The 27,989-nt window shown below is 30.7% G+C and overlaps 7 protein-coding genes across 14 annotated transcripts; 4 read left to right on the forward strand and 3 right to left on the reverse strand.

Moving 5' to 3' along the window:
* The first annotated feature begins 182 nt into the window (after positions 1 to 182).
* Ip259 (NSA2 ribosome biogenesis factor-like IP259) lies at positions 183 to 1,872 on the forward strand. 2 transcript variants are annotated; one of them, XM_074257384.1, is made up of 2 exons: positions 183 to 293; positions 1,003 to 1,872. In XM_074257384.1, the coding sequence occupies exon 2, from the start codon at positions 1,022 to 1,024 to the stop codon at positions 1,799 to 1,801; it is 780 nt and encodes a 259-aa protein (XP_074113485.1). In that variant the 5' UTR covers positions 183 to 293; positions 1,003 to 1,021; the 3' UTR covers positions 1,802 to 1,872. The 2 variants fall into 2 exon arrangements, with proteins under 2 accessions (XP_074113485.1, XP_074113475.1); XM_074257374.1 differs by lacking the exon at positions 183 to 293 and adding an exon at positions 654 to 901.
* On the forward strand, positions 262 to 2,760 carry Rps27a (ribosomal protein S27A). The gene is made up of 4 exons (XM_074257396.1): positions 262 to 293; positions 1,981 to 2,104; positions 2,227 to 2,444; positions 2,523 to 2,760. The coding sequence occupies exons 2-4, from the start codon at positions 2,002 to 2,004 to the stop codon at positions 2,670 to 2,672; spliced, it is 471 nt and encodes a 156-aa protein (XP_074113497.1). The 5' UTR covers positions 262 to 293; positions 1,981 to 2,001; the 3' UTR covers positions 2,673 to 2,760.
* Positions 2,761 to 2,769: 9 nt separating this feature from the next.
* On the reverse strand, positions 2,770 to 6,220 carry Nachrbeta2 (nicotinic acetylcholine receptor beta2). 3 transcript variants are annotated; one of them, XM_074257335.1, is made up of 9 exons: positions 5,887 to 6,178; positions 5,087 to 5,292; positions 4,661 to 4,770; positions 4,404 to 4,584; positions 3,964 to 4,248; positions 3,721 to 3,896; positions 3,475 to 3,627; positions 3,168 to 3,399; positions 2,770 to 3,100 (listed from the first exon to the last, which is right to left on the reverse strand). In XM_074257335.1, exons 1-9 carry the CDS (start codon positions 5,945 to 5,947, stop codon positions 2,870 to 2,872), a joined length of 1,635 nt encoding a protein of 544 aa, XP_074113436.1. In that variant the 5' UTR covers positions 5,948 to 6,178; the 3' UTR covers positions 2,770 to 2,869. The 3 variants fall into 3 exon arrangements, with proteins under 3 accessions (XP_074113436.1, XP_074113429.1, XP_074113445.1); XM_074257328.1 differs by having other exon boundaries at positions 5,087 to 5,301; XM_074257344.1 differs by lacking the exons at positions 2,770 to 3,100; positions 3,168 to 3,399; positions 3,475 to 3,627 and having other exon boundaries at positions 3,717 to 3,896; positions 5,087 to 5,301; positions 5,887 to 6,220.
* Gcat (Glycine C-acetyltransferase) lies at positions 5,616 to 8,509 on the forward strand. Of its 2 annotated transcripts, XM_074257362.1 has the most exons (7): positions 5,616 to 5,904; positions 5,978 to 6,125; positions 6,722 to 6,858; positions 6,934 to 7,145; positions 7,253 to 7,746; positions 7,910 to 8,102; positions 8,177 to 8,509. In XM_074257362.1, exons 3-7 carry the CDS (start codon positions 6,837 to 6,839, stop codon positions 8,507 to 8,509), a joined length of 1,254 nt encoding a protein of 417 aa, XP_074113463.1. In that variant the 5' UTR covers positions 5,616 to 5,904; positions 5,978 to 6,125; positions 6,722 to 6,836. The 2 variants fall into 2 exon arrangements, with proteins under 2 accessions (XP_074113463.1, XP_074113457.1); XM_074257356.1 differs by lacking the exons at positions 5,616 to 5,904; positions 5,978 to 6,125 and adding an exon at positions 6,320 to 6,354.
* Mccc1 (Methylcrotonoyl-CoA carboxylase 1) lies at positions 8,496 to 11,693 on the reverse strand. The gene is made up of 8 exons (XM_074257314.1): positions 11,447 to 11,693; positions 11,316 to 11,382; positions 10,455 to 11,174; positions 10,087 to 10,383; positions 9,785 to 9,994; positions 9,017 to 9,511; positions 8,763 to 8,945; positions 8,496 to 8,690 (listed from the first exon to the last, which is right to left on the reverse strand). Exons 1-8 carry the CDS (start codon positions 11,476 to 11,478, stop codon positions 8,580 to 8,582), a joined length of 2,115 nt encoding a protein of 704 aa, XP_074113415.1. The 5' UTR covers positions 11,479 to 11,693; the 3' UTR covers positions 8,496 to 8,579.
* A 940-nt stretch (positions 11,694 to 12,633) lies between these two features.
* Grp170 (hypoxia up-regulated Grp170 co-chaperone protein) lies at positions 12,634 to 27,695 on the forward strand. Its single transcript, XM_074256249.1, has 12 exons — positions 12,634 to 13,078; positions 13,158 to 14,118; positions 14,349 to 14,614; positions 14,703 to 14,836; positions 15,108 to 15,343; positions 15,417 to 15,693; positions 15,780 to 16,209; positions 16,756 to 17,121; positions 21,350 to 21,414; positions 24,760 to 24,905; positions 25,046 to 25,311; positions 25,723 to 27,695. The coding sequence occupies exons 1-12, from the start codon at positions 12,947 to 12,949 to the stop codon at positions 27,604 to 27,606; spliced, it is 5,163 nt and encodes a 1,720-aa protein (XP_074112350.1). The 5' UTR covers positions 12,634 to 12,946; the 3' UTR covers positions 27,607 to 27,695.
* Ckiialpha (casein kinase II subunit alpha) lies at positions 17,289 to 23,021 on the reverse strand. Of its 4 annotated transcripts, none has more exons than XM_074257786.1 (8): positions 22,824 to 23,021; positions 22,130 to 22,376; positions 21,931 to 22,042; positions 21,625 to 21,837; positions 21,343 to 21,537; positions 20,574 to 20,925; positions 20,401 to 20,494; positions 19,432 to 19,569 (listed from the first exon to the last, which is right to left on the reverse strand). In XM_074257786.1, the coding sequence occupies exons 2-7, from the start codon at positions 22,222 to 22,224 to the stop codon at positions 20,409 to 20,411; spliced, it is 1,053 nt and encodes a 350-aa protein (XP_074113887.1). In that variant the 5' UTR covers positions 22,225 to 22,376; positions 22,824 to 23,021; the 3' UTR covers positions 19,432 to 19,569; positions 20,401 to 20,408. The 4 variants fall into 4 exon arrangements, with proteins under 4 accessions (XP_074113906.1, XP_074113887.1, XP_074113890.1 ...); XM_074257789.1 differs by having other exon boundaries at positions 22,775 to 23,021; XM_074257796.1 differs by lacking the exon at positions 22,824 to 23,021 and adding an exon at positions 22,539 to 22,670.
* Positions 27,696 to 27,989: the final 294 nt, after the last annotated feature.

The following is a 27,989-nucleotide window of genomic DNA, read 5'->3' on the forward strand; positions in this document are numbered from 1 at the left end:
AAAAGATGTCGTACAGTTTCTGCTGGGTTAAGCGGTGGGGAATCCATCATGGAAAAATATTTTTTTGCCTTCCGCCAATCCCGTCGCTCCTTTTACCCAGTTTTTAAATTTTCTAGTAGAAGCCGCGCTTCCATTGGCGACCACGGGTAAGTCGATTTCCAATTGCTACCGCAGCGCCGTCTATAGTCACAAAAAATAACTATCAAGCTTTTTTTTATACCCGCAATACTATCTTGCGTGTATAATTTATTGAATCGCATCGACCTTTTTCAACTCTTCGCGGCCAAAGCTAGGTACGTATTATTTTTTACAACAATATTTTATTGTTATTTATTACTCTACTTCTTATTTTATTACTTATTATACGTTGTTTATTTATTTAAAATTCGCTCGTTGCATTAATTAACTTTTAATTGTGCTGCGATGCTTTTTTATTTTCAATTTAATGACCTCAGAAGGCTGACAATATTTCACCACGTTGTCGTCCATTATCCATGCGACTTTATTTTATTAATTTAATAGTTAAAAATTTAGTTTAAGCTAATTTAAGTCAATATTTTATTTTTTTTTATTTTATTTTTATCAATTTTAATAATGGATGCCAATTATTGAGGTCAAAAAAATTTTATTTTCACGTGAATTAATTTTGAGGTTAGATTTTCTAACCATCGGCGGGGCTTCTCTATTGTCTACCTATTAGTTTTAGTTAATTATCGCAAAGTTAACTTACGTCATTCAATGACTGAGGACGCGCGATTTTAAATTAAAATTATTTTGATATTTTATCAAAATAAAAAAATTTATTTTTAATCAAAAACAAATTAAATAAAAATAAATCAGTGGTGCTTTTATTGTTGGAATTGAAATAGAAAATAGTACGAGCATTACGTGAATGAATGAGGTAAGTTGACTTAGTAAAAAAAAAAAAAAAAAAAAAAAAATTAATTAAAATAAAATTTAATTATTTTAGAGTAAGATTTTTTGACACTTTTTAATTTTCAGATTTTAATTTGAAAACAAAATGCCGCAGAACGAGTACGTAGAGAGACATCAGAAGTTGTACGGTAGGAGATTGGATTATGAAGAGCGTAAACGCAAGCGGGAAGCCCGTGAGCCGCACAAGCGAGCTGAAAGAGCGCGAACACTTCGCGGTATCAAGGCCAAGATCTTCAACAAGGAGCGTCGCAATGAAAAGATACAGATGAAGAAGAAGATCAAGGCGCATGAAGAAAAGAAAGTCAAACAGCAATCTGAAAATGCTCCTGAGGGAGCGTTGCCCGTGTATCTGCTGGACCGTGATGTCCAGCAGAGGTCAAAAGTTTTGTCCAACATGATAAAACAGAAGCGAAAGGAAAAAGCTGGCAAGTGGGACGTACCTATTCCAAAAGTAAAGGCTCAATCTGAGTCAGAAGTTTTCAAAATCGTCAAGAGTGGAAAAACCCGCAGGAAGGCTTGGAAGAGAATGGTGACCAAGGTCACTTTCGTTGGAGAGAATTTCACCAGAAAGCCACCCAAGTTCGAGAGATTCATCAGACCTATGGCACTTAGGTTCCGCAAAGCTCATGTCACACATCCAGAATTGAAGGCGACTTTCCATTTACCGATCATCGGCGTCAAGAGGAACCCCAGTTCTGTTATGTACACCACACTGGGTGTCATTACCAAGGGAACAATCATCGAAGTCAATATTTCAGAGCTTGGATTGGTCACCCAGACTGGTAAAGTCGTCTGGGGAAAATATGCCCAAGTTACTAACAACCCGGAAAACGATGGATGTATCAATGCTGTTTTACTAGTTTAAATGTTTTGTAATTTATTAATTGTACTCGTTTTCATCAATTGATATCGATCAATAAATAAAATATTTCTTTAGGTTATTTTGTTAATTTTTTTTAAAGCTTAATTATATTATAAACCACTTTTCCAATTATATATGTTTTTTTTTTTGCAATTTTTATTTATTTTTTATTCATTTTTCAGGCGCAAGTCTAAGGGGTCAAAATGCAGATTTTTGTAAAAACACTCACAGGAAAGACCATCACCCTTGAGGTTGAAGCGTCTGACACTATCGAAAATGTCAAGGCCAAAATCCAAGACAAAGAGGGTAAATATTTTTTTTTTTTAATTATTTTTTTGAAATAAATTTGAGAGTAATTATTAATTATTAATAATTGGTTGTTTTTTTTTTTTTTTTTTTTTTTTATTTTTTATTATTATTATTATTAGGAATCCCACCAGATCAGCAAAGATTGATCTTCGCTGGTAAACAGTTGGAGGATGGAAGAACCTTGTCCGACTACAACATCCAGAAAGAGTCAACTTTACATCTGGTGTTGAGACTTCGTGGTGGAGCCAAGAAACGCAAGAAGAAGAATTACTCCACCCCCAAGAAGATCAAGCACAAGAAGAAGAAGGTCAAGCTCGCTGTCCTCAAGTTCTACAAGGTTAATAATTTTTTTTTTTTGATGATTCAAAAAATAGTTTTTGAATAATTATTAATTATTTGATTTAATTATCTGCAGGTTGATGAGAATGGAAAAATTCATCGTTTGAGACGTGAGTGTCCTTCTGAACAATGCGGTGCTGGTGTTTTCATGGCTGCCATGGAAGACCGTCATTACTGTGGAAAATGCGGTTACACACTAGTTTTTAACAAACCTGAAGACAAGTAAATTTCTGAAAAAATTTTTCCATTTACTGTTTTAACACAGTAAAATACTATAATTAAAAAATAAAAAATTTTAAAATGACAAAAAAAAACTTTGAAAATTTTTTCATTTATTAATTTTATAATTTATTTCTTTGACAGTTATAAGTAATTATTAATTTGTAATTAATATTAAGTGAGCATATTTATCTTTTAAATTAATTATTGTTTATTCAAAATACTGTCGATTTCTCCAATTCCAACGGTTCGCATGTCTTTACCCTGGCGCATAGGAATTCCCGGGGATCGATTTTGATCTAGTGCGACTCGCGTGTCGTAGAGACTTGGAGCTTGTAATATTATTCCAGCTGTTCCACCTGTGCATGCGATCGTGAACACCCACAGGAAAAATCTGTCTAGTACCATTGCAACGTACTTCCAATCTTCAATCACCTATAAATTAATTAATTAATTAATTAAATTTTAATTTTAATTAAAAAAAAAAAATTGTTAAGCTTACTTCGTTGTCTTTGTCAGCATCTTTAATATGTTGTGCTATAAATCGTACGCCTTTTAGCGCAGACATTACGTCAGGAGATAAGTGTTTGAGCAGCATATTATCACTGTCATGGCTAGAGCCATGAGGATGTCCATCTTCGTCCTCCATATTTTTGTAACCCAGTGTAACTCGGTCCATTTCATCTGGGTTTTCTTTCATGTCTGTCGTGTATTCGCTTTCGTTATCGCCGTAGCTAAAATTTTAATTTTTAATCATTAAAAAAATTAATTTATGATGAATTTTTATTAGTAATTAATTAATATTAAACCTGTAATCATAATCATTCGAGTATCCAGTCTCTATGTACATATCAGTATACTCTGGAGTAGCGTAAGGAGTTCGTCGCATCATCAAGAGTCGTGGCATCCAATGGAGAAATAATTTTCTTACCCATTTGGACATTTTATGAGTCGTTGGTGATCTTTAAAAAAATTTTTAATTGTTTATCGAAATCTTTTTGATAATTAATTTAAAACTAGCAATCTTGTAGTTTCTTCATAATATAGATAATTACCGAAAATGAACGTTTAATACGACGACAGTGATCCAAATTGACAGTGTCACTAATATCATGGTAAATAATAAATATTTCCCGAGTAACGGTATGGCTAATGATGTCGGCGGAATTATTTCTGCTAATAAGAGGAAAAACACTGTCAATGACAGTAGAATTGATGAACACAATGAGACCTGTAATAATTTTTTATAATTAAAATTAGCTAATTGTAAAATAAATAATTGTTTTTAAAAATTTTACCTTTTCTCCAGAATCGCTTGGTAGATAAAATACCAAAACTGTTAAAAAGGTAATTCCCACACACGGTATTATAAGATTAACTGTATAAAAAAGTGTTTTTCTGCGCATTGTTATATTAAATGTAATATCTGAGTACGGCTCGATACAACAAGGGTAATATTCTTCATTGCGTGATGCTGGTACTTCAAGAATATCCCACTCGACTGAGAGGTAAAATTCGTTTAAGTCGATACCAGTGGCTACTAAATTACTACCTGGTTGCTGTTGCATATGTTTCAAGTCCACCTAAAAATTTAAATAACGTTAAAATTTGCAGACACTTGTCAATTTTTTTAATAAAAATCTACATCAAGAAATTTTTTTTTTTAAATTGTACTTATAAATTTTTCTTGCTATAATTTATTGCTTAAAAAATTTCTATTAAATATGATTAAACCTACCTGAGCACCATTGTAAGTCCAGGAGCCAAATTTCATCAAACAAGATTGTTCATCAAATGGAAAATATTCGACGTTTATTTCACATGATGATTTGTAAATTGCTGGAGGCTTCCAGTAGACTTCACCCGTATATTTTAATGTTGCTTTGGTCATTAATGTTACTTCATAATTTCCATCAGCACTAGTTAATTAAATATTATCATTAATCATGAATTATGGTTATTTATTTATTTGTTTTTGTTTAATTGGTTACTTACTTATTGTACAAAACTATATCTGGTAACCAAATATTTTCTGAAGGGACATAAAGCATTTCAACACCACCGTATTCCATTGGATCCCATTGTAATTTATAATCAAACCATTTCTGTAAATAAAAAGGGTTTTATTATTTTGCAATTTTTTAAAAATGTTTTTTTGTTATAATTGAATAAATGAAAAAAAATTAAAATGTAAATTAAGTTAGCCGACATCTAAAAATTTTTATAATTTTTTTAACTAAAAAAATTAAAAAAAAAAAAAAAATTCAATTGTAAAAAACTTGAAAAACAATGCGTGAAATTAAAAAAAAATATTTTTTAGTTCTAATTTAATAATTAAAAGAAAATCAAAAAATTAAAAACGTCCGCTAACTTTAGTATTGTTTAGTTTTATATATTAAAGAAGAAATAATAAATACATACTTGTTCTACCCATACATTAGTAGTCATAACTTGATTTTTTAAATTCATTTCTATTAATTGTGACAATTTCAACCCCAACCAAACAGTAAGAGTTTCGGTATTGTTGACAACAGGCCGTATAAGCCGATTGTAATTTGACAATAAATCATCATACAGTCTTTTGGCATCTGGATTTGCTTCATAAACTTTGGGTCCTAGCAATATTCCTGAAATGACTCAATTTTATTTTTACCATTAATTTATACAGCATTTAACACTTAACATCAATTAATTTTATGAAAATTAAAATTTGAACTAAAAAGATATTTTTAAAAAATTGCACGTCTAATTTTTAAAATTTTCTACATGTGAAAATTTTTTAAAAATTATTTTTCCAAAAAAATAAATTACAAAAATTTTTAAATGTCGGCTAATTTAATTTTCATCTGAATTTTTTGAAACTAAAAACAAAAATGGGGATCATTGTGAAGTTAGCGGTCAACTGTCAATTTAAAAAATTTTTTTAACAATCAATTACAATAAAAAAATACTTCTAAAAATTTTCACTTGTAATTTTTATTAATTTTAAGATGTGGAATTTTTTAATTTAATTTTTTTTTATAATAATTTAATTGATATAAAATTCTAAAAAAATTTCTAATGTCCATCAACTTCAGTGTCATAAATGGCGACTGATAATTTTAGGTTATCACCAAAAAAAACTGTCAGAAGAAAAATAAATAGCAAGGCGTTTTACTCAATAATTTAATGGACCAAAAAACAATAATGAAGAATATAAATAAAACTTTGAAGAAACTTACCACTTGCATTAATAAACGGTAAAAAGCTGAGTAAAACTATATAAATATTATTAAAATTCATAATCCATAAAAAAATGTTTTTTGATTATAGTTTGTATGAAAAAACTATCGGACTCTCTATATGAGAATAAAGAGTTGTGTTGACAACGAGATGATAATAGAGAGGAATCAGAGCGATGAAGATTCATCTGCGAGTGCGCGGAGTATTTTTTCACCATAGTAATCGATATAATAGTAAGGTGGGTGGCAAACGCCCTTTGATGCGACAGAATTTGCTTATATTAACTTTAAGAATTTTCGCTTCATAACATAATACAGCTCCGATCAATTGTCAGCCGATGAAAGAGCGCAAGAAACTATAATAAAATAAAAAAAAAAATAAGAAGAAAGAAGAAAAGGAATTGTTGAATGCACAAAGTGCAATTGTCATTTACGACGGATCCATTTGGGACTCAGTGCGGGTCTCAGGTAGTATTGTCAAAAAAGCCCACGGGAATCCTTTAAAATGTTTTTGAACTTTTAATGTATTGTATAGGAGAGCTCTAGCTGTACAGTACAAATGGGATGGAATTCTATTTCTACCTGAATTTTATTATTATTATTATTATTATTATTATTATTATTATTATTATTATAGTCAATGCAGACTACTTTTAGCCCCTTTTATTATCTATATTTTGCATTCTATATATATTTATTATATTACATTATATTATTATATATCTGCTCTTTTCGTCCTTCGTCCTTACCTACGAAGTACACTTTTATATATGTATTTATATTACCGCTTGTTTAAGGATAAAAATTCAATAAGATTTTTTTTTTTACTCCCAAGGTCAACTAGTTGTTGCTAGATCATGAAAACCTGTTTATTGATCTATAGTTTAAGGATCTTGGCCTTATATCCAAACTAGTATTGGTCTTATAAAGATATAAAGTAGACAAAAAAAATGTATTCATCACGAATCACCTGTAAGTTTTTAATATTTTTATTTTATTGTTTAATAATATGCAATTTATAAAATTTGTCAAATTTTAAACTTACAGATTGCGGGGCTTTGCCCAAAAAAATAGCTAAAATAAATCTCAGAGCGTACAGCGCGTACCCAGAAGTACTCCAGCCAGAACTAACGGAAATAAAAAATGCTGGAACTTGGAAAAATGAACGAATAATCGTTTCGTCCCAGAGGACAAATATTGAATTAAATACCGGGCATAAAGTTTTAAACTTTTGTGCTAATAATTATTTAGGATTGTCGGTAATTAAATTTAAGCTAAAAATAGAAAGATGGTTTATGTCAAAACTGGTGACGTCGACAAATTTTTGGTATTTTAAATTTATTAATTATAATTGTATTGAAACTAGGACAATCAAGCGCTGATTACTGCGGCAAAAGAAGCTTTAGATAAATACGGAGCGGGATTAAGCTCAGTAAGATTCATTTGTGGAACTCAAGATATACATCGGCAATTAGAGGCTAAGATTGCTGAGTTTCATGACAGAGAAGATGCTATTGTTTATGCCTCGTGCTTCGACGCGAACGCGGGTCTTTTTGAGATTCTGCTGAAGCCCGAGGATGCAGTAATAAGCGACGAGTTGAATCACGCTTCAATTATCGATGGGATTCGGTTGTGTAAAGCCCAGAAATTCCGGTACCAGCATAGAAATCTTGTTGACTTGGAAGCTAAACTTCAGGAAACTAAGTCAGCTCGTTTGAGGCTTATCGTTACAGATGGTGTTTTCTCCATGGATGGTAATTTTGCTCCGTTGACTGAAATAATTAATTTAGCGAACAAGTACGATGCAATTACCTTTGTTGATGATTGCCATGCTACTGGATTTATTGGCAAGACTGGAAGGTATTAAAAAATAAAATATAAATTTTTTATCATAATTGCGCTGTAAAAAAAAAAATTTGAAAATATTAATTTTCCACCTAGTTACAGCCCAAAATGGGGTTGACCCCACTTATAAATAATTACCAAAATATTTTAATAAATTAACAAATTTATTATTTTTTAGAGGAACTGAAGAATACTTCAATTTACTTGGAAAAGTTGACATAATTAATTCAACCTTAGGAAAAGCACTGGGAGGAGCTGCTGGCGGGTATACTACTGGATCAAAAAAATTAATTGATTTATTGAGACAACGTAGTAGGCCTTACTTATTTTCAAACGCTTTACCTCCACCAGTAGCTGCAATTGGAATTAAAGTACTTGAATTTTAACCAAAAAAATTTTTACAGATTTGTTCTAATATTATAATAATAATATCTTTAAAATTTAGGCGTTGGATCTGGTGATGAATAATCCCTCGTTGATGAGCCGTGTCGAAGAAAATACTCAGCGCTTCCGAAAGGCAATGAAATCAGCTGGATTTACAATAAGCGGCGATAACCATCCCATAGCTCCAGTGATGCTTGGTGACGCGAAATTAGCCTCTACATTCGCTGATAAAATGCTGGAAAGAGGAATTTATGTGATAGGATTCAGCTATCCGGTGGTACCGAAGGGTAAAGCGAGGATTAGAGTACAGCTAAGCGCAGTACACACTCCAGAGGATATTGATCGCACGGTAAACGCTTTCGTTGAAATAGGTAAAGAGCTTAATGTTATATAAAGTTTATATTTTTATATAAAATATTTTTATAAAAATAAATATCGAATACTTTTGTATGTGGATGGAAAATTTATTGAGTTTGCTCGGCGATTTTAACGAGCAAGCGATCTTTCGCAACGGTATCGCCTACTCCGCAGAGAATTTCTTCGATTACTCCGTCGGCAGATGCTCGAATCGAGTGCTGGATGATTAAATTCATTAGTCAGTAATTAAAAAGTTTAGTTATTAGATATTTTAATACTGAATCACAAACCTCCATTTTCATTGCGACAATAATGAGCAACGCGTCTCCTTTTTTAACAACATCATTAGGAGACACAAGAATTTTATCTACAACTCCCGGAATTGAACTCACTGCTGCGCCACTCAAGTCTAACTTTTTATTTAGCTTGGATAAAAATTCTGGCTGAGGTAAGTTTAATTTCCAAGCTCGATCCTTTAAATAAAAATGATTAATAAATGACCCGTTAACATTTAATGGTTTAATATAAAAATCGTGTAAATTACATTAGTGAATAGATAGAGTTGATCATTAATTTTAACGATTCTCGTCTTCATTTTAGTATCTTGAACCTCGGATTTTAATTCAAGCACATTATCTTCCTGAGTCAGAGTACCTATGACCTTTCTCCAAGGACCAATACCATTAACTCGCATTGAATAGACTTCTGGTTCAGTATATTTAACATCGACCATTAACTTTTGGTCATTAAATATAAAATTAAATTGTTTAGCAAGCGGGTGGTTTACGCGAAATCCCAACTCTGTATTGAACGGACTCCAGGGATTTTTACAATTCACTGCTGTTTTTAAACAAGCTAAATCTTCGCATAGTATTGTGGCCAACGCTGCTTGACATAATATATCGCTGGGAACTTGCAGCTCTGGGAATAATGAATCCTTGCACTGATTTATAAAACCTGTGTGCACTACACCAGCTTTGAATTTAGGATGAATGCACAAGTCTTTCAGAAATTCTATGTTTGTTTCTACCCCAACTATCTGTAAGCAAAAATTACGGTAATTATTTACAAGTAGGGTCAAGCTAATTTTGTAAAATTTTTTTTTAATTGTGCATTTTTTTTTTTTTTTAATATATCAATAAAATCAAATAGAAATTTCGTTCAAAAAAATGAAAATAAAAATGGTTGACCCCACTTATAAATATTTACCAAAATTACTTCTATTTTTAATTAATTTAATGGTTTAATATTAAAATTCTATAACTTAAAAAAAAAAATGACTAATTATAAATAACTAATGTAATTAAATTACATGGTAGTCTGCTAATTTAGATTTCATAATTCTTAGCGCTTCACCACGATTATTCCCCCAGACAACTAATTTAGCAATCATCGGATCATAATAAACCGAAACTTCATCTCCTTGTCGAACTCCGGTCTCAACTCTGACATTTGGAGCAGTCTCTGGTGGGTTCAGATACAACAAAGGTCCTGCCTGGGGTAAAAATCCACCGCGAGGGTCCTAAAAGTATCAAACAAACTTGCTATAGTCATTAATTATTTTTAAGTACAATATTTATTACACTCCAGTTATTCTAAAATATAATATCATACTTCTGCATAAATTCTAGTTTCGAACGCGTGACCTTTCATGGTAATATCTTGTTGTGCAAGTGGAAGTTTTTCGCCAGCAGCAACTTTTAATTGCCACTCAACAAGATCCAATCCCGTGATGGCTTCAGTAACTGGATGTTCGACTTGTAATCGGGTATTCATCTCCATAAAATAAAAACTGTGATCATTCTGATCCATTATAAATTCAACAGTACCCGCGCCGACATATCCCACTGCCTTAGCAGCTCGTACGGCAGCTTCTCCGATCTCAGTACGAGTTTTTTCCGACAACCCTGGCTGAAAAAAATTATAATTATCATTAATAAAATCATTTAAATGCTCATTAATCGTTGAATAAATATTGTTACAGCAGGAGCTTCTTCAATTATTTTCTGATGTCTTCTCTGGACGGAACAGTCTCGCTCAAACAAATAAACAGCGTTTCCGTGAGTGTCAGCAAACACTTGGACTTCAACATGTCGCGGATCGACGACGTATTTTTCCAAAAGAACGTCAGAGTCACCGAAAGACTTGAGAGCTTCAGTACGAGCAGACTTTAGAGCTTCGAAAAAAGTTTTCTCATCCTGCGCAATTCTCATTCCCTTACCACCACCTCCACGAACGGCCTTTATCATAACAGGAAAGCCTATTTTTCTAGCCTCTGTTATGAGAACTTCGTTGCTTTGATCGCTCGAGTGATAACCCGCAATTATAGGAACTCCAGCTTTGCTCATTATTTCCTTGGAAGTACTTTTAATTCCCATATCTCTGATCGCACTTGCTGGGGGTCCTATGAATATTATCTTCTCTCTCTGGCAAAGCTGCGCGAACTCCATGTTCTCTGACAGGAAACCGTACCCAGGATGAATGGCAGTACATTTAGTTTTTTTTGCTACTGCCATTATTTTATCCTGTCTCAAGTAGCTCTCGCTCGATGCAGATGGACCGATGTAATAAGCTTCATCTGCTAAATCCGCGTGCATTGAGTCTCGATCAGCCTCGCTGTAAACAGCCACTGTTTTTACTCCTAGTTTTCTGGCTGTTTTCATTACTCGGCAGGCTATTTCTCCGCGATTTGCTATCAGTACCTGAAGTTGTATGAAAATTTTATTTATTTTTACTGTAATTTATTTTAGTATAAAAATAATTGGTAATTATTTACAAGACCCCACTTGTAAATAATTACCAAATAATTTTTAATTCAATAAATTTGGATGGAAAATAAATACTTTTTCGATAGCAGTACTGAGAACTCCAGATCCAGAAAACGCACATGTTTGCAAAAAAAATGGTTTTCTGAAATAAAAAGTATTTTAATGTAATTATAAAAGTGAAATTTTATTGGGCGAAGAAATCTTACCTTTGGTGAAAAATTTTACTCAAATGATACATAACGAATTAATAAACTTATTTTATAATAAAAATATATTGATTCATATAATACGTGACATCAATGATTTCTACGAGTATGGAGTAATTATTCCATACATATGACGAAATATACATTCGTAAGGTCACGTTGGACTTGTTTTTATATCATTAATTATGATAAGATATCAAAATTATTTACATATACGTAGAATTTTAAATTCGCTATTTTTTTTATTCATTTCATCTGAAAAATTTATAAAAATCAAATTAGAAAAAAATTAATATTATTTTTTTTTTTATTTAAATAAAAATTCGTACTTACTTCTTTAAAAAATGATCTATTTACATTATCAAATTATATTGCAAAAAAAAATAATTATTTTTCTGGTAAAATAGAAAAATAAATTTATCTGAAACAAAAAATGAAAATATTAAAAAAAAAAAAAAAAAAAAAAAAATTAAATGGTTTAATTAAAAATTCTTACCTGTCAATTTAAAAACTTATTTAAAAAAAAAAACAATAGAAAATTTGATAATTCTGAATAATAATAAAGTTAGCCAACATTTTTGATTTTTTTATTTTGCTTAATTTATTAAATTATAGCTAAAAAATTTTTTTTAAAAATTACATTTATAATTTTTGAAGTTTTTAACAAGTGAAAAAATTTTTTTTTCATAATTTTTTAATAAAAAAAAATCATAGAAATTTTTAGATGTCAGCTAACTTTATTTTCAATTATACTGAACTTAGCCGTCAGCTGTCAATTTTAAAAATTTTAATAACAAATCAATTACAATAAAAAAATGCTTCTAAAAATTTTCACTTGTAATTTTTATTAATTTTAACATGTGTAATTTTTTAATTACATTTTTTTTATAATAATTTAATTGCTGTAAATATCCAAAAAAATTTTTATATCTGTCAACTAGTGTCATAAAAAAATCAGTATTTCCAGCTGAGTTAGAATTTAAATTTCCCGCCATCTTGCGTTAAACTCCCGAAGCTCTAGAATGATATTGTACTTTTGATAAATACATCTACACAAACAAATATATGTGAGTGAATACATTTGATCTGTTGGCTCCAATTTGACTACGCGGACCAATAATACCCAGTGTTTGTAAGCGTATTGGCCAATGAAAAATTGACACACGGGAGAATAACCGAAAGATAACCCATTGTTGCCGGTACGTTCACGACAGCTTGGTCTATTTAGTTGTAACATTGTAATAACGATTGATGGATTGTGACTGGTAGCCACGTGTAATTATTTGTGACATTTCTCCAGGTGAAAAATTAACAAGCATATAATCTCAAAAATTTAAACTAAACCGCAATATTTATAACTCGTAAAATAAAACGTACTTACTGCGATTGCCAGAAAGCAAGCTTTTGTCAAAATAGACGTCAGCTGTCAATGTAATTAAGTTTTCTATAAAATATTTTTTAATGTCTTTGTGAACCATAGAAAAAATATAATAAATAAAAATGAAGTCAATACTAACGGGATTATTGGCGACTCTGCTGGTGGCATTGTCATTCTACGTTGAAGATGTTAATTCCGTCGCTGTTATGAGCGTCGACTTGGGAAGTGAGTGGATGAAAGTAGCCTATGTTTCTGTAAGTATTATTTTTTTAATTTAACATTCCAGAAGTTTGTTAAAAAATTTAATTTTTGATTAATTTTGTTAAAAATCAGCCGGGAGTTCCGATGGAAATTGCGCTGAATAAAGAATCCAAAAGAAAAACAGCTACGATGATCGCTTTTCGCGAAGACGAGAGAGTATTTGGCGAAGATGCTCAAATAGTAGCTGCTAAACACCCCACCAAAAGTTTCCAGTACCTCGTGGACTTGCTGGGAAAGTCAATAGACAACCCAATAGTTCAATTATTCAGAAAAAGGTTCCCGTATTATGAGATTGTCGCTGACGAAGAGCGCAACACGATTGCCTTCAAGTTCAACGACGGATCACTGTATACTCCGGAATTGCTTTTAGCGCAAATTTTGATAAAGTCCAGAGAGTTTGCGGAAAACTCGGCTGGTCAGAAAATAACCGAGACTGTTATTACTGTGCCTGGGTACTTTAACCAGGCTGAAAGAAAAGCAGTGATGCAAGCCGCAGATTTGGCTGGTATCAAAGTGCTACAGCTGATCAATGACTACACGGCTGTCGCGCTAAACTACGGTATCTTCCATCGCAAGGAGATCAATGATACCGCGCACTACATCATGTTTTATGACATGGGCGCTAGCTCGACCACTGCTACGATTGTCAGTTACCAGAATGTTAAAACGAAAGACCGCGGGTTCGTTGAGACCAGCCCACAGGTCAGTGTTCTTGGCGTTGGCTACGACAGAACACTTGGCGGATTAGAGGTACAAGTTAGATTACAAAATTATTTGGCTACCGAATTTGATAAACTCAAGAAGACGGAGAATTCCGTGTTCAATAATCCACGTTCAATGGCTAAGCTTTTTAAAGAGGCTGGAAGGGTTAAGAATGTCCTCAGCGCCAATGCTGATCATTTTGCTCAAGTTGAAAGCTTGCTTGATGATCAGGACATGAAGATTCCTGTTACTAGAGAAAAACTCGAAGAGATATGCGCTGATTTATTTGAACGAGTCACTGCTCCTATTAAAATGGCATTGACTATTTCAGGTATGTTTACTCTTGATCAATTTCTTTTTAAAAATTTTTTTTATTAATAGAAATTCAATTTTTGGAATTTTTTTATTAAAAAAAATTATCAAAAAAAAATTAAGGACAAAAATTTAACGTATAAAAAATTTGAAAAATTTTTTAAGTGCAATTTTTATAAAATATTTTTTATTGATTTAAAAATCAAAAATTGTCAAATGTGCTAATTTTTTTTTTTTTTTTTTTAACAGGTTTAACAATGGATATAATTTCTCAAGTGGTGTTAGTTGGAGCTGGTACTCGTATGCCTAAAATCCAAGAAATTCTGACTGAATTCGTAGGAAATGATTTATCGAAAAATATAAATACCGATGAAGCCGCTGCTCTAGGTGGAGTCTACAGAGCAGCTGACTTGAGTCAGGGTTTCAAAGTTACTAAATTTATAATAAAAGACTCTGTTCTGTTTCCCATTCAAATTGTTTTCGATAAAACTAATGAAGAAAAGGGTAACAAACAGGTAATGTATATGTCAACTAGTAATTACAATAGCTATAATTTATGTGCTCTATAAAGTATTATATAACGTTTGTTAATTTTTTTTCTAGGTGCGAAGAACATTGTTCGGAAGAATGAATTCCTACCCACAAAAGAAAATAATAACTTTCAATAAACGCAAAGAAGACTTTTCTTTTGCCGTTAATTACGCTGATTTGGATTATTTACCTGCTCATGAAATTGAGTGAGTAATGTAATCTATATTATTAAGAGAATAAGCAAAATTTTGTGGCCACATTTGTCTATTAAATTATTATTAATTGTTCCTGTGATAGCACTAGTATTTTTTAAATTTATTTAAAGTTTTTATTCATAATTCGTAAACCTCGTTAGTAAATAATTAATTTTTAATAAGTTAGTTATAATTTATATCACATATATATATATATATATATATATATATATATATATATATATATATATATATATATATATAAATGAAATTTAATTAACAGAGCTATTGGAAGTTTGAACTTATCGGTAATTAATTTATCGGGAGTCACGGAAGCACTTGAGAAACATTCTAAAGAAGGCGGAGAGAGCAAGGGTATAAAGGCACATTTCCTGATGGATGACAGTGGTATTCTGAATCTAGTTAACGTTGAAGCTGTTGCTGAGAAAACTATTACCGAAGTTAAGGATGAGGGTACTTTGTCTAAATTAGGTTCAACTATAAGCCAACTTTTCTCTGGTTAGATATTTTTTATTCTCCCTTAAACTTAAATAAAGCTTTCAACAACTTTGTAAATTAAATTATTGTTCAGGAGCCGAGGAGACTGATCAAGTGGAAAAATCTGAAGAGCTACTCAAGGAAGATGTTAAACCCGTCCATGAAGATCCCGAACAGCCGGCTAAGCCAGAGGACGAAAAAGTTAAGACTGATAATGAGACTAAATCTAACGATAAAACGTCGAATCAAACTGAAACTAAAGTTGAAAAGAAACCGACGTTGACTGTTCTTAAAGAACCCATCAGTGCCAACCAGGATAAATTTGGACCTCAAGAATTGACTGGCAGTAAATTAGAAGCTTCTTTTGAAACGTTATTATTTTTTTTTTATTTATGATTATTTTTTTTTTTTTTTTGATTATTTATAATTATTATTTATGATTATTTTTGTTTTGTAGGCTGCGAGCTCTGGAGCAACGTGATAAAGATAAAGTAAAGAGAGAAACAGCACAAAATAATTTGGAGTCATTTGTTATCGACACGCTCCAATATTTGACGACTGAAGAATACAAGCAAGCTTCCACCCCCGAAGAAGTTGAAGAAATTACAAAGATATGTCAGACGACTTCCGACTGGTTATATGAAGATGGGTTTGACGCGCCAACTGATTTGTATGAACAAAAATTGGTTGAATTGAAAGAAAAAACTGCTGGAATTTATGAACGTGTCTTTGAACATCGAGAGCGTCCAGATGTACTCGCTGGTATGCGCTCGATGCTCAATGGAAGCAATGTCTTCTTGGCTAATATGAAGAATATCCAAGGTGCTGAACAAATATTTACTCAAGTTGAAATTGATAAGCTAGAAAAAACTATCAATGAAACTCAGGTAATTTTTTTTTTAAGGAATATTAATTTAATTAAATTTTTGGTAAATATTTACAAGTTGGGTCAATCATTTTCATTTTCATTTTTTTGAACAAAATTTCTATTTGATTTTATTGACATATTTTTTTTTTTTTTGAAAAATATTTAAAAAAATGAACAATTAAAAAAAAAAAATTTGATATTCACAATTTTACAAATTTTCAAAAAAATTTATGAATTTTTTTAGAAAGTTGGATCTTCAACTTTTTTTTTTTTTAATTCTTCGTTTTTTTGTGTCCTACTTTTCCAAAAAAAAAAACATTTATTAAAAATATCAAAAAAAGGTAAAATAGAAATTTTATCCAAAAATATGAACCAAAATTTATTCTAACTTTTGCAGGCAAAAAAGTTATCAAAATCTTTATTTTTTTCTATCACGACAATAAAAAAATTTGAGATTGTTAATTTTTCACCTAGTTATGGCTAAAAATGGGCTGACTCCACTTATAAAAAATTATCTTTAATTTAATTTTAAAAAATATTTAATAACTTGTTTTTTAAATTACAGGAATACCATGACTTGGTTGTCAAAACAACAAACGAGACTCCTCTGTTTGAGCCGGTGAAGTATTCAGTCCGGGACATTGCTAATAAAATGGCTCTGCTTGACCGCGAGGTCAAATACTTGGTCAATAAGGCGAAAATCTGGAAGCCCAAGCAAGAGAGTGTGAACCAAACAGAAAAATCAGACACTTCGAAGGCCAATGAAACTGACTCGTCGACAACTGATAGCGACGAGGAAGTGACGTTCGATACTGAAGACACTGATGCCAAGGCAGCTGAAGAACCAGTAGCTCCCGAAGACACACCAGCGTTACCTGAAGCTACAAATACTACTGATGATTCTAATAGTGAAGATAAACATATAGAACTTTAAAACGCGTGTATTTTAGAAAAAAATTATTTCATATTTAATAATAATTGTTTTTTTTTTCTTTCTTTTTCTATTGGTTACATTGCCGAGAGTGAATGAAAACAAATATTTTTTATCATTAAAAACTTTTACATTTATCTAGAATTTATAATATATGCGGTAAGCGATTTATTTGTTTTTTTTTTTTTTTTTTTTTTTTTTTATGTATAAATACGCCTGCACAAGTCTGCGTTAAAGCAAATCATGTACAGTATTGATTATAATTATATAAATTACCATCGACAAATTTTCCATTAAAAGATTCATACAAATTTAGTTTTATTTTTACTTTTATGAATTATTATTATTATTAATATTTTAATTGTTATTTCATTACTCGTCATTCATATTTTAAAGTAATAGTTAAAATTTATCGACTTAGGGATAAATAAAAATTACATTTATATATATTTATATATTTAAATTAACAAATTTACGGATACAAACTTCCGAAGAGGTCCGTTTGTTCATTTTTTTATTAAAATTGAGGATTCTGTGGGAGATAATTAATATTTATAATGATAATAATAAAGTTGTGTAATTGCTGGGTGAAATTATTGGCTAAATTTTTTTTTTTTTCTTTAATCTTAATATTTTAAATAATTCTTTCCTTTGTTCATTTATTTTTAAAATATATTAGTGAAGAATCTAAATCGTACATATAAATGCTAAATTAATTAAATTTACTATTTTTAATTATTTGTTTTTTTTTTTTTTTTTGCTTATTTTTTTCTTCTTAAAATTTTTTTAAAATAATCATGTACATAGAGAGTGAATGCGAGTTTGGATACTTATAAATGTATTGGCTCCTTGGTCAGTTAACGATCTTAATTTTTCATCAATATTATTATTGTTATTATTTATTAAAGCACATTTTTTTAAAGCCAACTTTTCCGATCCGATTTTATGGTAGACTATTTAATTTTTATTTATTAATTATTACAAGTTATTTAAAAAAAAGTTTGCGCGCCAAATTGATAGAAAATTTAAAATTTAATTTATTTTAAAAATTAAAAAAAATTTTTTATTATTACACACTCATCCGAGGAAGGTATGAGTGCTTATACTGACAATATTGTAGTGTAATAATTAATGAATAAAAATTGAATTGTCTACCATTAAATCGGATCGGGTAAGCTGGCTTAAAATAAAATTATCTTTAATAAATAAAATCACCGATCTTTAAATATAATCTAGACGCAGTATTACCTTTTTGAAAACTTTTGAGGTCGGTATTAAAATATTAAAAAAAAAATAACCAATTCCCAAAAAATTATTTTTAAAAAATTTTTTAAAATTTAAAAATTTTTAAAAAAACACCGACCTCAAAAATTTACGAAAATGTATTACAGCGTCTAGACTAATAATGTAGAATAATTGTTATTATTATTGTTATATTAACAATAACAATTATTATCCAATAATAACTACGACCGTACAGAAATATGACAGGAACATTGCTATTAGATCCGTGAGCTACACACGAATTAAAAAATTCATCAGTTCGGCGTACGTCTTAATTATTAATTATTAATAATAATTATTATAATTATAATTGTAATAGTAAACAACCACCCGTCACTTCACCGTAAACAATGCGAAGGCTTTTGTTATTTATTTATTTATTTTTTTTTTTATTATTATTTTAATTATTATCAATATCAAAAATGAAAATTCAAATGTTTTTATTACTTTAAATCTTTTCATATAACTTAAAATTATTGTCGAATCAACTAAGTACTTTAATAATTTGTTAACTTTAATCTTTAATATTGAAAACAGCTATTATCAAAAACAAAATAGTATATTACACACCGAGGGAAGTAAAGTAAGAAATGTCTCAGATCACATGTAATTGTTGGCCGAGGCGAAGCCGAGGTCAACAAACATGTGATCTGAGGCTTTCTTATTTACTTCCCGAGGAGTGTATACTATTTTTTTCCCTGACGAAGGTGTAAAGCGGAAACTTTGTTTAGCGCAGCGGGGCTAAAGTTGACGCTTTACACCCGGAGGGGAAAAAAATGACATATTTCAGTCTCAATGAAAAAATATCGTTGCCGTCAAATTGATAAACCGGAATGCCATTAATTCAGAAGTATCTATCCTTGTTCTTTTTATAATTATTATTATTAATATTATTATTATTATTATTATTATTATTATTATTGATGTTGTCGATGGTACAATGAATCATCATATACGGGTGTACTGTTGTTAATTAAAGATGTTTTATAATCATTATTATTTCCTCCGTTTTTGACTAATGTTGAACTTTTGATAGCTGTGAAATCGGCTGAATTGAAGAAAGCTCCTCTAAGAAGCCCATGCCAGTGGCTACTCCACTCATATTTTCTTGTTGTCCAGCCGATCCAGTAGCTGGCAATGAGTTCATTGTCTCGTTATGGGCACCTGAAAAATTTAATTCAAAGTATAATTAGCATAAATACATTTAAACATTTTAATAATTTATTTTATTGAAAAATTATTTAAAAAAAAAAAAATTACACATGTAGAAAATTTTAAAAATTACACATGCAATTTTTTAAAAATATTTTTTTGTTATAATTTAATAAATAAAAAAAATTAAAAATGTCGGCTAACTTTAGTATTGTGTAAAATACTTATAAAATTTAGCTATCACTTGACAATTTTTTCTTAACAAATAAATTTGCCCTAAAAAATTATTTAAAAAAAATTGTATTTTTAATTTTTCAAAATTTTTAAATGTCAATTTAAAAAAAATTTTTTTTTGTCATTATTTATTCTATTTAAGCTAATGTTATTTTATAAACTTTGAATTTAGCGGAATTAAAAATTTTCTAGATTTTTGATAATTCGAAATTAAATTTTGTCGATCTGACTGGTTGACCGCAACCCCCTCTTGGAATTTACTGCGACTTAAATGATTTTAAAATTGATTTTCAAGAGACTAGCACATTTTAACGACGCGCAACAGCTATGCGCACTCGTCTAATTTTAATTATATTTCTTAGAAATTTATTTAATCTTGCTTTACTTTGTTTAATTAATAAACATAATATAACACAGATAAATAAAGTAATAACAAGCAAAAGTACTCAGACATAATATCGATTAATACTTTGACTATTCCCTTGAGCATAAAATACAATTACTGAATTAAATTAAAGTAATTTTAATCAGAATTAGGCTAGACAAAAGGTATTAAGACTAATGAATATAAAAAAATATTTAAAAAAAAATTATTAATGGCGACATTACCTGAGTTGCTACTCACCTACAGGCATCGAGCCTGTCATGGGAGTAGGTGAAGATGAAACCATTGTTAGTCGACCTTGGTCTTTTACTATTGGATCTAAAGTAATAAAAATAAAATATTAAAATTAATTCTTTGGAGAAAAGAATAAATTTAGATTATAGAAAAAAAATCTTACAAAAATAAGGATGATCCATTGCTTCTCGCGCGGTTAATCTCTCGTAGTGATCGTAGCGCAAGAGTTTGTCAAGGAAATCAAGACTCTCAGGAGATACAAGATGCTGGTTTTCTGAATGAACGAAACGTTCCCAACGTTTGCGTGAATGACGGCCCAGGATATCATTGAACCGCGGGTCTAACTCAATATGATATTTATCGAGGTACTCGAAGAGCTCTTCGGTACCTAATACCTTGGCGATCCTCACCAGTTGATCATAGTTGTCGTGCCCGTGGAAGAACGGTTCTTTCCTAAATATCATGCTCGCGAGCATGCAACCCAAGGACCACATGTCTAGAGAGTAATCGTACATCTGAAATTTTTTTAAATAATTTTTTTATTATTAAGTACAGCGCAATTTAACATAATTAAGAAACGACCTTGTATCTTGTGAACTATTGACATTTTTAAAGATATAAGCTCACTCCGACATTACACTCATCGAGACCTTTCATTTGAGTACCCACATCAATTTTTCATATATTTTATATATTTATATATATATGTATATATGAAAAATATATCAAATATGCATGTGGGTACTCAAATGAAAGCTTATATCTTTAAAAAGGCCAATCGTTAAGAAATTATAGTGCAATTTAACAAAAGTCATAAAGCAAAATTTTTGTTTATTTATAATTCACAAGTCACGGCAGTCAAATACTGACTGCAAATTTGATAATTATTATTAATAGTGAAATATATATTTGGTTATATTTGTTTGTATTACCTGATAGTCAACGAGCAATTCTGGTCCCTTGAAATACCGTGATGCAACACGAACGTTGTATTCTTGTCCCGGGTGATAAAATTCAGCTAATCCCCAGTCAATTAAACGCAGCTTACGATTCTCGTGATCAATCATAACATTGTGCGGCTTAACATCTCTGTGCATAATGCCCATGCTGTGGCAGTAATCCAGTGCCTGTTTAAGATTATTTATAGACAATTACCAAATCAATAATCAATATTTTTATCATAAAGATAAATAACAAAAAAAAAATAAACAAACTTTGAGAAGCTCGTAGAGGTAATATCTAATATCATAATCCGTAAGTGTTTGATAAAGTTGTTTAAAGTCTGTATTATTGACGTATTCAAATATTAATGCGGGTGTCCTTGAAACAGGATCTTTAACAACGGCTTGCAGTGTTATTATATTAGTTCCGCCTCGTAGATTCTCGAGGATTTTTATTTCCCGTTTTATCTTCTTCTTCTTCACCGGCTACAATTATAATACAATTATTATTATTATTATCATCATCATCATCATCATTACTCAACACATTTATTTTAAAAAAATAAATTAATGACCAACCTTTAATATTTTTACAACACATTTTTCATTGTTTGTAACATTGATAGCTTCAAATACTTCACTGTATTTTCCTCTACCTAATTTTCTTACTAATTGATAATCGTCTTGCTGCCTACAAAAGATAACAACAGTTTATATAAAGTTTAAGCTTAATTATGACTAATATTAATTTATATTACTAAACAAATAGAATACTTACCCCCAGTCGACTACATATGATTCATAATCCCAGTACTCTCTCGGTTTATGTGAATTAACATCAGCATAAACACGTGCTCTGCTCGGTAATGCCATTTCGCAGGATAATTTCGAGCAAAAATAATATAGATCGTTAACACTATTGATTAATGGACTTAATTTTCGACTATTACGTACAATGGTACTGTTTAATTCTACACCAGCATAGCCGCTCACCAAACCACTAACACGTAAATGCTTCACCAGTCCTGAAAAAAAATTAAATTTATTTATATTTAATTATTATGCAGAAAAATTATCACAAATTACTATAAAAAAATTATTTTAAAAAAAATTTAGACTTTGGAATTGAAGGGAGTAAAAAAAATGATTAAATTAACTAATAGTATTGATGTCTCACGAAACCTAACCTGATTGTTAATTATAAAAATCTCTCCGAAAAATAAATTCGAAGAAAAATTAATAAATAATAAACAAATGACGGTAAATTATGCTAATAATTAATTAAATGTAAATAAAAAAAATTTAATAATTATTTAAATTTAATAACAAATGTATGAATTAATTTTATCACACCCACAGTAGCCAGTATGAGGAAAGAAAAAAATTTTTATAATATTATCATGCATCTCTAACATACACTTACGTCTTTAAATAATCAGTGTGTGTGGTATCATAGAGATAAAAGGTCTTACCTAGAGCATACCGTACACCCAGAGTACCAAAAATATAACTACTTATCGACAATATATTCCAGCAATAATACAATAATTATTAAACTAATAATAATTAACCACGCGATCCACGTAAGTCGATTAATTTACGAGGACCCGGCTTCTCAAACGAACACACCAAGATGGAAGCCGGGGACTGTCGTTTCTGCCGCCAACTTTGAAAATCCGTCAAACTATTTATTACTTTTTATCTTTTATTGCTTTCTTCTCCCATCCTCGTTCCTCCGGTTAAACATCGGTTTTACGAACGACAGTTAGGCGAGCTGAGGTCAATGTAATAGCTGGTGTTACCAATCTGGAAATTATTTTCCTTAAAAAAAATAAAAGTAAATATTTTAAAAATTTTTTTAATAATTTTAATGAAAATTAAGTTAGCCATCTAAAAATTTTTAGAATTTTTTTTTTTTTGGAAAAATATTTAAAAAATAATAAAAGAAAAAATTTCACATGCAATTTTTTTAATAATTAAATTAGAACAAAAAAATATTTTTAAAAAATTGCATAAGTAATTATGACATTAAATTTAATAACACTGAAGTTAGCTGTCAGCTGTCAATTTTAAAAATTTTTTTGATAAATTAATTATAATAAAAAAAATGCTTCTAAAAATTTTCTCTTGTAATTTTTATTAATTTTCACATGTGAAACTTTTTAATTAAATTTTTTTTTAATTTATAAAATTCCAATAAAATTTTTAATATCTGTCAACTTCAGTGTTATTAAATTTAACTATCACTTCACAATTGTTTTAATTTTTTTTAACAAATAAATTATAGAAAAAAAAATTGACTTGTAGAAATTTTAATAAATTAAATATGCAATTTTTTAGAACAACTTTTTTTGTTAAAGAAAATTAAATAATTGTTAAGTGACAGCTAACTTTAATGTCATGAGTAATTTTTAAAATTTTTTGCATGTAAAAATTTTTAGATGTCGGCTAACTTAATTTTCATAAAATTACCTGTTATTATTTAAAAAGTGTTTTAATTTAAATTAAACAACAATTTCAAATCCGCAGGTCCATCCAGTTGGTATCAACAAACTAATAATTATTCTAACCTCCACTTGTGTTAACTGGCGCCTTCGGAAGTCACACGTATGCACGGCAGAAATCTTGGTGAAAGTGAGCGATGATTAGTGAAATTTGGAAGAAATGATTGGCTCGCGCCATTTTCTTCCTCCAATAGCCAGTGTGTCTGCATCAGCAGTGATGTTGGCTAATAGCCTCCTGTGATTGGTGGCTCTGCTGGATAATTCTTGTAGATCTCAAAAAAATGAACGTTCCATGGATAGAGGGCCAGTAGCCATATCAGTTATCACGTACGCAACCATTCGTGCTATTCATGGAGTAACGATGGCACAAGTTATTTATATATGAAAATAGATAATGGCCAACCAGAGTTATCATAATAGTAATTATTATTATTACTATAATAATTATATTTTTTGTTTGGTCACTGCTGTTGACACTGAAGTAAATATTTTTTTTAAAAATAAACTATTTATGTCAACGATTTAACAAGAGCTGGGTTTATTCTGTGATAATTTATTTTGAAAGTTGATACGTTTTATAGACAATTATATTCTGTAAATGTTTATTTATTATTATTATTATTTTTTTTTTTTTTTTAAATAAGTTTATTTATTGAGTTGGATTAAATCACGATGTGATAATTAAGACTGCAATAACTTGTGAAATAAAACCAATCAACTGTTTATTTTTATCGTCAACCAAGAAACTAATGAGTTATTACAGTTTATTGATAAATATTTATGACTGTTACTAACGAGGTACGTAAAGAAATTAATTTTAAGGTTAGCTTTTTATCTCTAGATTTGTTTATTGATAAAATCCATGTGGATAGTGATACTCATGTTTGTTTGTTTATTATTTCAGAAAAATAATGGCAATCAAAATAGCTCTGGAATTCGGACATACGTCGATGTTAAGAGCCAGGACTACTCCTGAAGGATATACTCACGATTGGGACCTCTATGTTCGAGGTGTTGACAACGCGGACATAAGCCAGTATGTTAAGAAAGGTATACGTTTATTAAATCTATTATTCTATTGTTGTTACACTGTTGAGAGTATAGCGAAATAAATAGTACGTTACCTGGGATAGTACTCACATCATTTGCAAATCAATACACATGTCATCTAATATTTATATGCCTTTCAGTTGTCTTTGTCCTGCACGATACTTTCTCGAATCCTAAGCGGACTGTCAAAAACCCGCCGTATTCGTTGAAAGAGTCTGGATACGCTGGATTTATATTGCCGATTGTTATTCATCTCAAGAATAATGAAGAACCCAAGAAAATTGAGTTTCAGTATGACTTGACGCTCCAAGATTGTGGACCACCTTTGAACAGTGTTATGACACATACAGAATTGTTTATCAATCCGTCGGATGAATTTCGGAGGAAATTGTTGAAAGGCGGTGGTGTAAGTATTTTTTTTTTTTTTTTTGTTTACTTATTTAATGTTTTAATTTTTAATTAAAAACATGTGTTGCATAACAATCGTTGCAACACTTGGAATTATTTTTAATATTATTTGATTTTAATAAAAGATCTGTTGCGTTTTTGTACAGGGAAAAAAAATTAACTTTATTCCAGAGAAAAATTCTTAAACCAAGAAAATAATTTTAAAGAGCGTAATTGTCTAAAATTAAGACAAAAATTTTTTTTTTCTCAATTACAACTGATTTAAAAAATTTATTAGCTCAAGAATTTTTGTACTCAAATCAAGAAGATCAAGTTCTTTAAAATTATACACTTGTTTCAAGAAATTTTTTTTTTATGTATTGTAAATTTTATTTAATAAATGAAATTAATAATTAATTTAATTTTTTAGATTTCAGTACCAATTACTGAAGAGGGACATGATAAAAGTGAATCAAAAGTATCTGTTCCGATGGTTGGAAAGCCTAAACTGAGTGGTAGTGATACCAAAAAACATCGTGTTTCAGAACCAAAAACAGTGTTTGCTGATTTATTCGGCGTTCCAATAAAAACATCAAAAGTATCGCCGGAAAATAAAAGCAAGACTGGAGAAAAAACGAGTTATCAAAAATTACCACCAGATAAGTCGGAAAAAAATGAGAGTAAGGCTGCTAAAACAAAACACAGTCCTCACAAGGACGGTAAACGTGATAAAAATAACAGTGACGAGAAAGAGAAGAAAGACAAAAAAGGTAAAGACGTTACGAGGGATAAAGAGCGTAGTAAAGAGAAGAGCAAGCGACCTCCTAGTCCCGTAAGTAGTAAAAATAGTCACGCAAGTCCTAGTAGTAAAAGGCCCTCCTCGCCGACAGCAGCTCCAGCTGTTAAAAAGCAACAGCTCAGCCCACCTGATTCTGTAAACGCGCAGAAGTCGTCTTCGTCACCTAAAATACGTGAGAAAGACCACAAGAAATTGACGACGGAGAAAGAGAGCAGTAAAGATAAGGATAAAGTTAAAGAGGCTCCAAAGAGCAGTAGCAGCAGCGGTGGCACCAACTCTGGTTCGCTCGAGGAATTGAAAAACGATAAAAAGAAGAAGAAATATAAAGATGAAAAAGATCCTGATCGTAAGGATAAAACGCGTGATAAAGATCGTGATAAAGTTAAAGAACCAAAGAGTTCCGATAGCAAAAAGAGTCTCGATAAAGTGGATAAGCATGATAAAACGGAGAAAGATAAATCTCTGGAGAGCAAGCAGCCGAAAAACGGGAAGAAATCGCCTAAACCTGTTAAGGAGGATCGAAGCAATTCCAAGTCCAGGAGCGATAAGCCGCCAGAGGTCGTCGAGAAGGTCAAAGATGCACGCAGTGACAAGGATCGACAGAAGCACAAGCATCGCAAGAAGGAGAAGAAAGAAAGGACTGATGATAGTCGCGAACGCGAAAGAAGAGACAAAAGAGACAAGCAGAAAAATTATGAAAAAGAATCGGCTCCTGTTACGAGTAACCCTCCTCAAACAAATTCCGCGATTGTCGAAACTCACGATCGCGATAATAGCAGTGACTCTGCGAATTCTGGGGATGAGGAAGACTCCAAGACGATGTTGCACAGTAAAATTGAGCCGGAGACTGTCAAAAATAATACCGAGAGCCAGCGACCTGCCAGGCCGTTATCGCCGGGTTCTGATCATGTGAAACGTGAGCGCAGTGATAAGGTGAAAAAGGAAAAATTAAAGCCTGTTAGAGGCAGCAATGCCACCGGTAGCACTGCTGTTGGCGGTGGTGGCACCGGGAGTAATAATGGTAATGAAGAAAGAGACAATAGGAAGAGGAAAAGACGCAGTGACAGCAAAGGCGAGGAGGAAGTTCCTGCAAAACGTGAAAAAGACACTGGATTTTCACCACCATTAGAACCCGTGTCCTCCAGCCAGTCACCGGTAACTGTCGAAATGACAGCCGGGTATACGGCTGCTAAAGAACTGCCCGAAGAAATGGAAACTGTTAAACAAGAATTCGAACACGAGAGTGAACAAATAGCCCCTGATTCTACCAACAGCGTGCTAATTGAGTCGGAAACTGACGAGCCGCTGGTATTCTCTGAAGACTACGTGTCTCAGCTCAAAGACTTACAACAAAAAATAATGACTCTCCAGGACAATCAGGAGTTACAACGCGTTGTTCAAGTTATTGCCGCTACGGGACAGTATGAAATCACACGTAAAACTTTTGACTTTGATCTTTGCGCTTTAGATCGTAGGACAGTACAACGCTTGCAGCAATTTTTTTCAGCGTCTTGACAACTCAATAATTAAATATATTTTATTTAATTTAATAATTATTATTATTAATATTATTATTATATAAATAAATATATATATATTGGTAATTAGTTTTAGTTATTATGGATATTTATAATATAATTATTAACTATTTGGTTGCACAGTATACAGATAAAATAATTATTGATAGATTGTAAGTAGATACAATTTAATTATATAAATGTTAATTATTATTCTCATTTATATTATAATTATTATAATTACATTATATCATGTTTGTACATCACCATTGCGCCAAACCTAGTGATTGTATTTAATTTCACTAGCCTTATTGCCAAAAAATAAGTTGACGTTTTTTATGTGTCATGAGTATTTAAATATAAATAAAAAAAGGTTTTTAA

The sequence above is a fragment of the Cotesia typhae genome, unplaced genomic scaffold (assembly GCF_013202065.1).
Source record: "Cotesia typhae breed Kobodo isofemale line unplaced genomic scaffold, CoteBio_Ctyphae contig_123, whole genome shotgun sequence".
NCBI classification, from domain to species: Eukaryota; Metazoa; Arthropoda; class Insecta; order Hymenoptera; family Braconidae; genus Cotesia; species Cotesia typhae.

Bases quoted from the DNA above. Each gene is read 5' to 3' on its own strand.
- Ip259 (XM_074257384.1), top strand. From the start codon at position 1,022: ATGCCGCAGAACGAGTACGTAGAGAGACATCAGAAGTTGTACGGTAGG.
- Rps27a (XM_074257396.1), top strand. From the start codon at position 2,002: ATGCAGATTTTTGTAAAAACACTCACAGGAAAGACCATCACCCTTGAG. The intron at 2,105-2,226 runs GTAAATATTTTT...TATTATTATTAG, and splicing joins CAAAATCCAAGACAAAGAGG to GAATCCCACCAGATCAGCAA. The intron at 2,445-2,522 runs GTTAATAATTTT...AATTATCTGCAG, and splicing joins CTGTCCTCAAGTTCTACAAG to GTTGATGAGAATGGAAAAAT.
- Nachrbeta2 (XM_074257328.1), bottom strand. From the start codon at position 5,947: ATGAATTTTAATAATATTTATATAGTTTTACTCAGCTTTTTACCGTTT. The intron at 5,302-5,886 runs GTAAGTTTCTTC...AATAAAATTGAG, and splicing joins ACCGTTTATTAATGCAAGTG to TCATTTCAGGAATATTGCTA. The intron at 4,771-5,086 runs GTATGTATTTAT...TTTTATTTACAG, and splicing joins CTAATGTATGGGTAGAACAA to AAATGGTTTGATTATAAATT.
- Gcat (XM_074257362.1), top strand. From the start codon at position 6,837: ATGTATTCATCACGAATCACCT. The intron at 7,146-7,252 runs GTAATTAAATTT...TATTGAAACTAG, and splicing joins ATAATTATTTAGGATTGTCG to GACAATCAAGCGCTGATTAC. The intron at 8,103-8,176 runs GTACTTGAATTT...TTTAAAATTTAG, and splicing joins TAGCTGCAATTGGAATTAAA to GCGTTGGATCTGGTGATGAA.
- Mccc1 (XM_074257314.1), bottom strand. From the start codon at position 11,478: ATGTATCATTTGAGTAAAATTTTTCACCAAAG. The intron at 10,384-10,454 runs GTAACAATATTT...AATTTTTTTCAG, and splicing joins TAATTGAAGAAGCTCCTGCT to CCAGGGTTGTCGGAAAAAAC. The intron at 8,946-9,016 runs GTAATTTACACG...TTTTATTTAAAG, and splicing joins AACTCTATCTATTCACTAAT to GATCGAGCTTGGAAATTAAA.
- Grp170 (XM_074256249.1), top strand. From the start codon at position 12,947: ATGAAGTCAATACTAACGGGATTATTGGCGACTCTGCTGGTGGCATTG. The intron at 14,837-15,107 runs GTGAGTAATGTA...TTTAATTAACAG, and splicing joins TTACCTGCTCATGAAATTGA to AGCTATTGGAAGTTTGAACT. The intron at 21,415-24,759 runs GTGATAAAATTC...TTATTATTTCAG, and splicing joins ACGTTGTATTCTTGTCCCGG to AAAAATAATGGCAATCAAAA.
- Ckiialpha (XM_074257805.1), bottom strand. From the start codon at position 22,224: ATGGCATTACCGAGCAGAGCACGTGTTTATGCTGATGTTAATTCACAT. The intron at 22,043-22,129 runs GTAAGTATTCTA...TATCTTTTGTAG, and splicing joins TCATATGTAGTCGACTGGGG to GCAGCAAGACGATTATCAAT. The intron at 21,838-21,930 runs GTTGGTCATTAA...TTATAATTGTAG, and splicing joins GTGTTGTAAAAATATTAAAG to CCGGTGAAGAAGAAGAAGAT.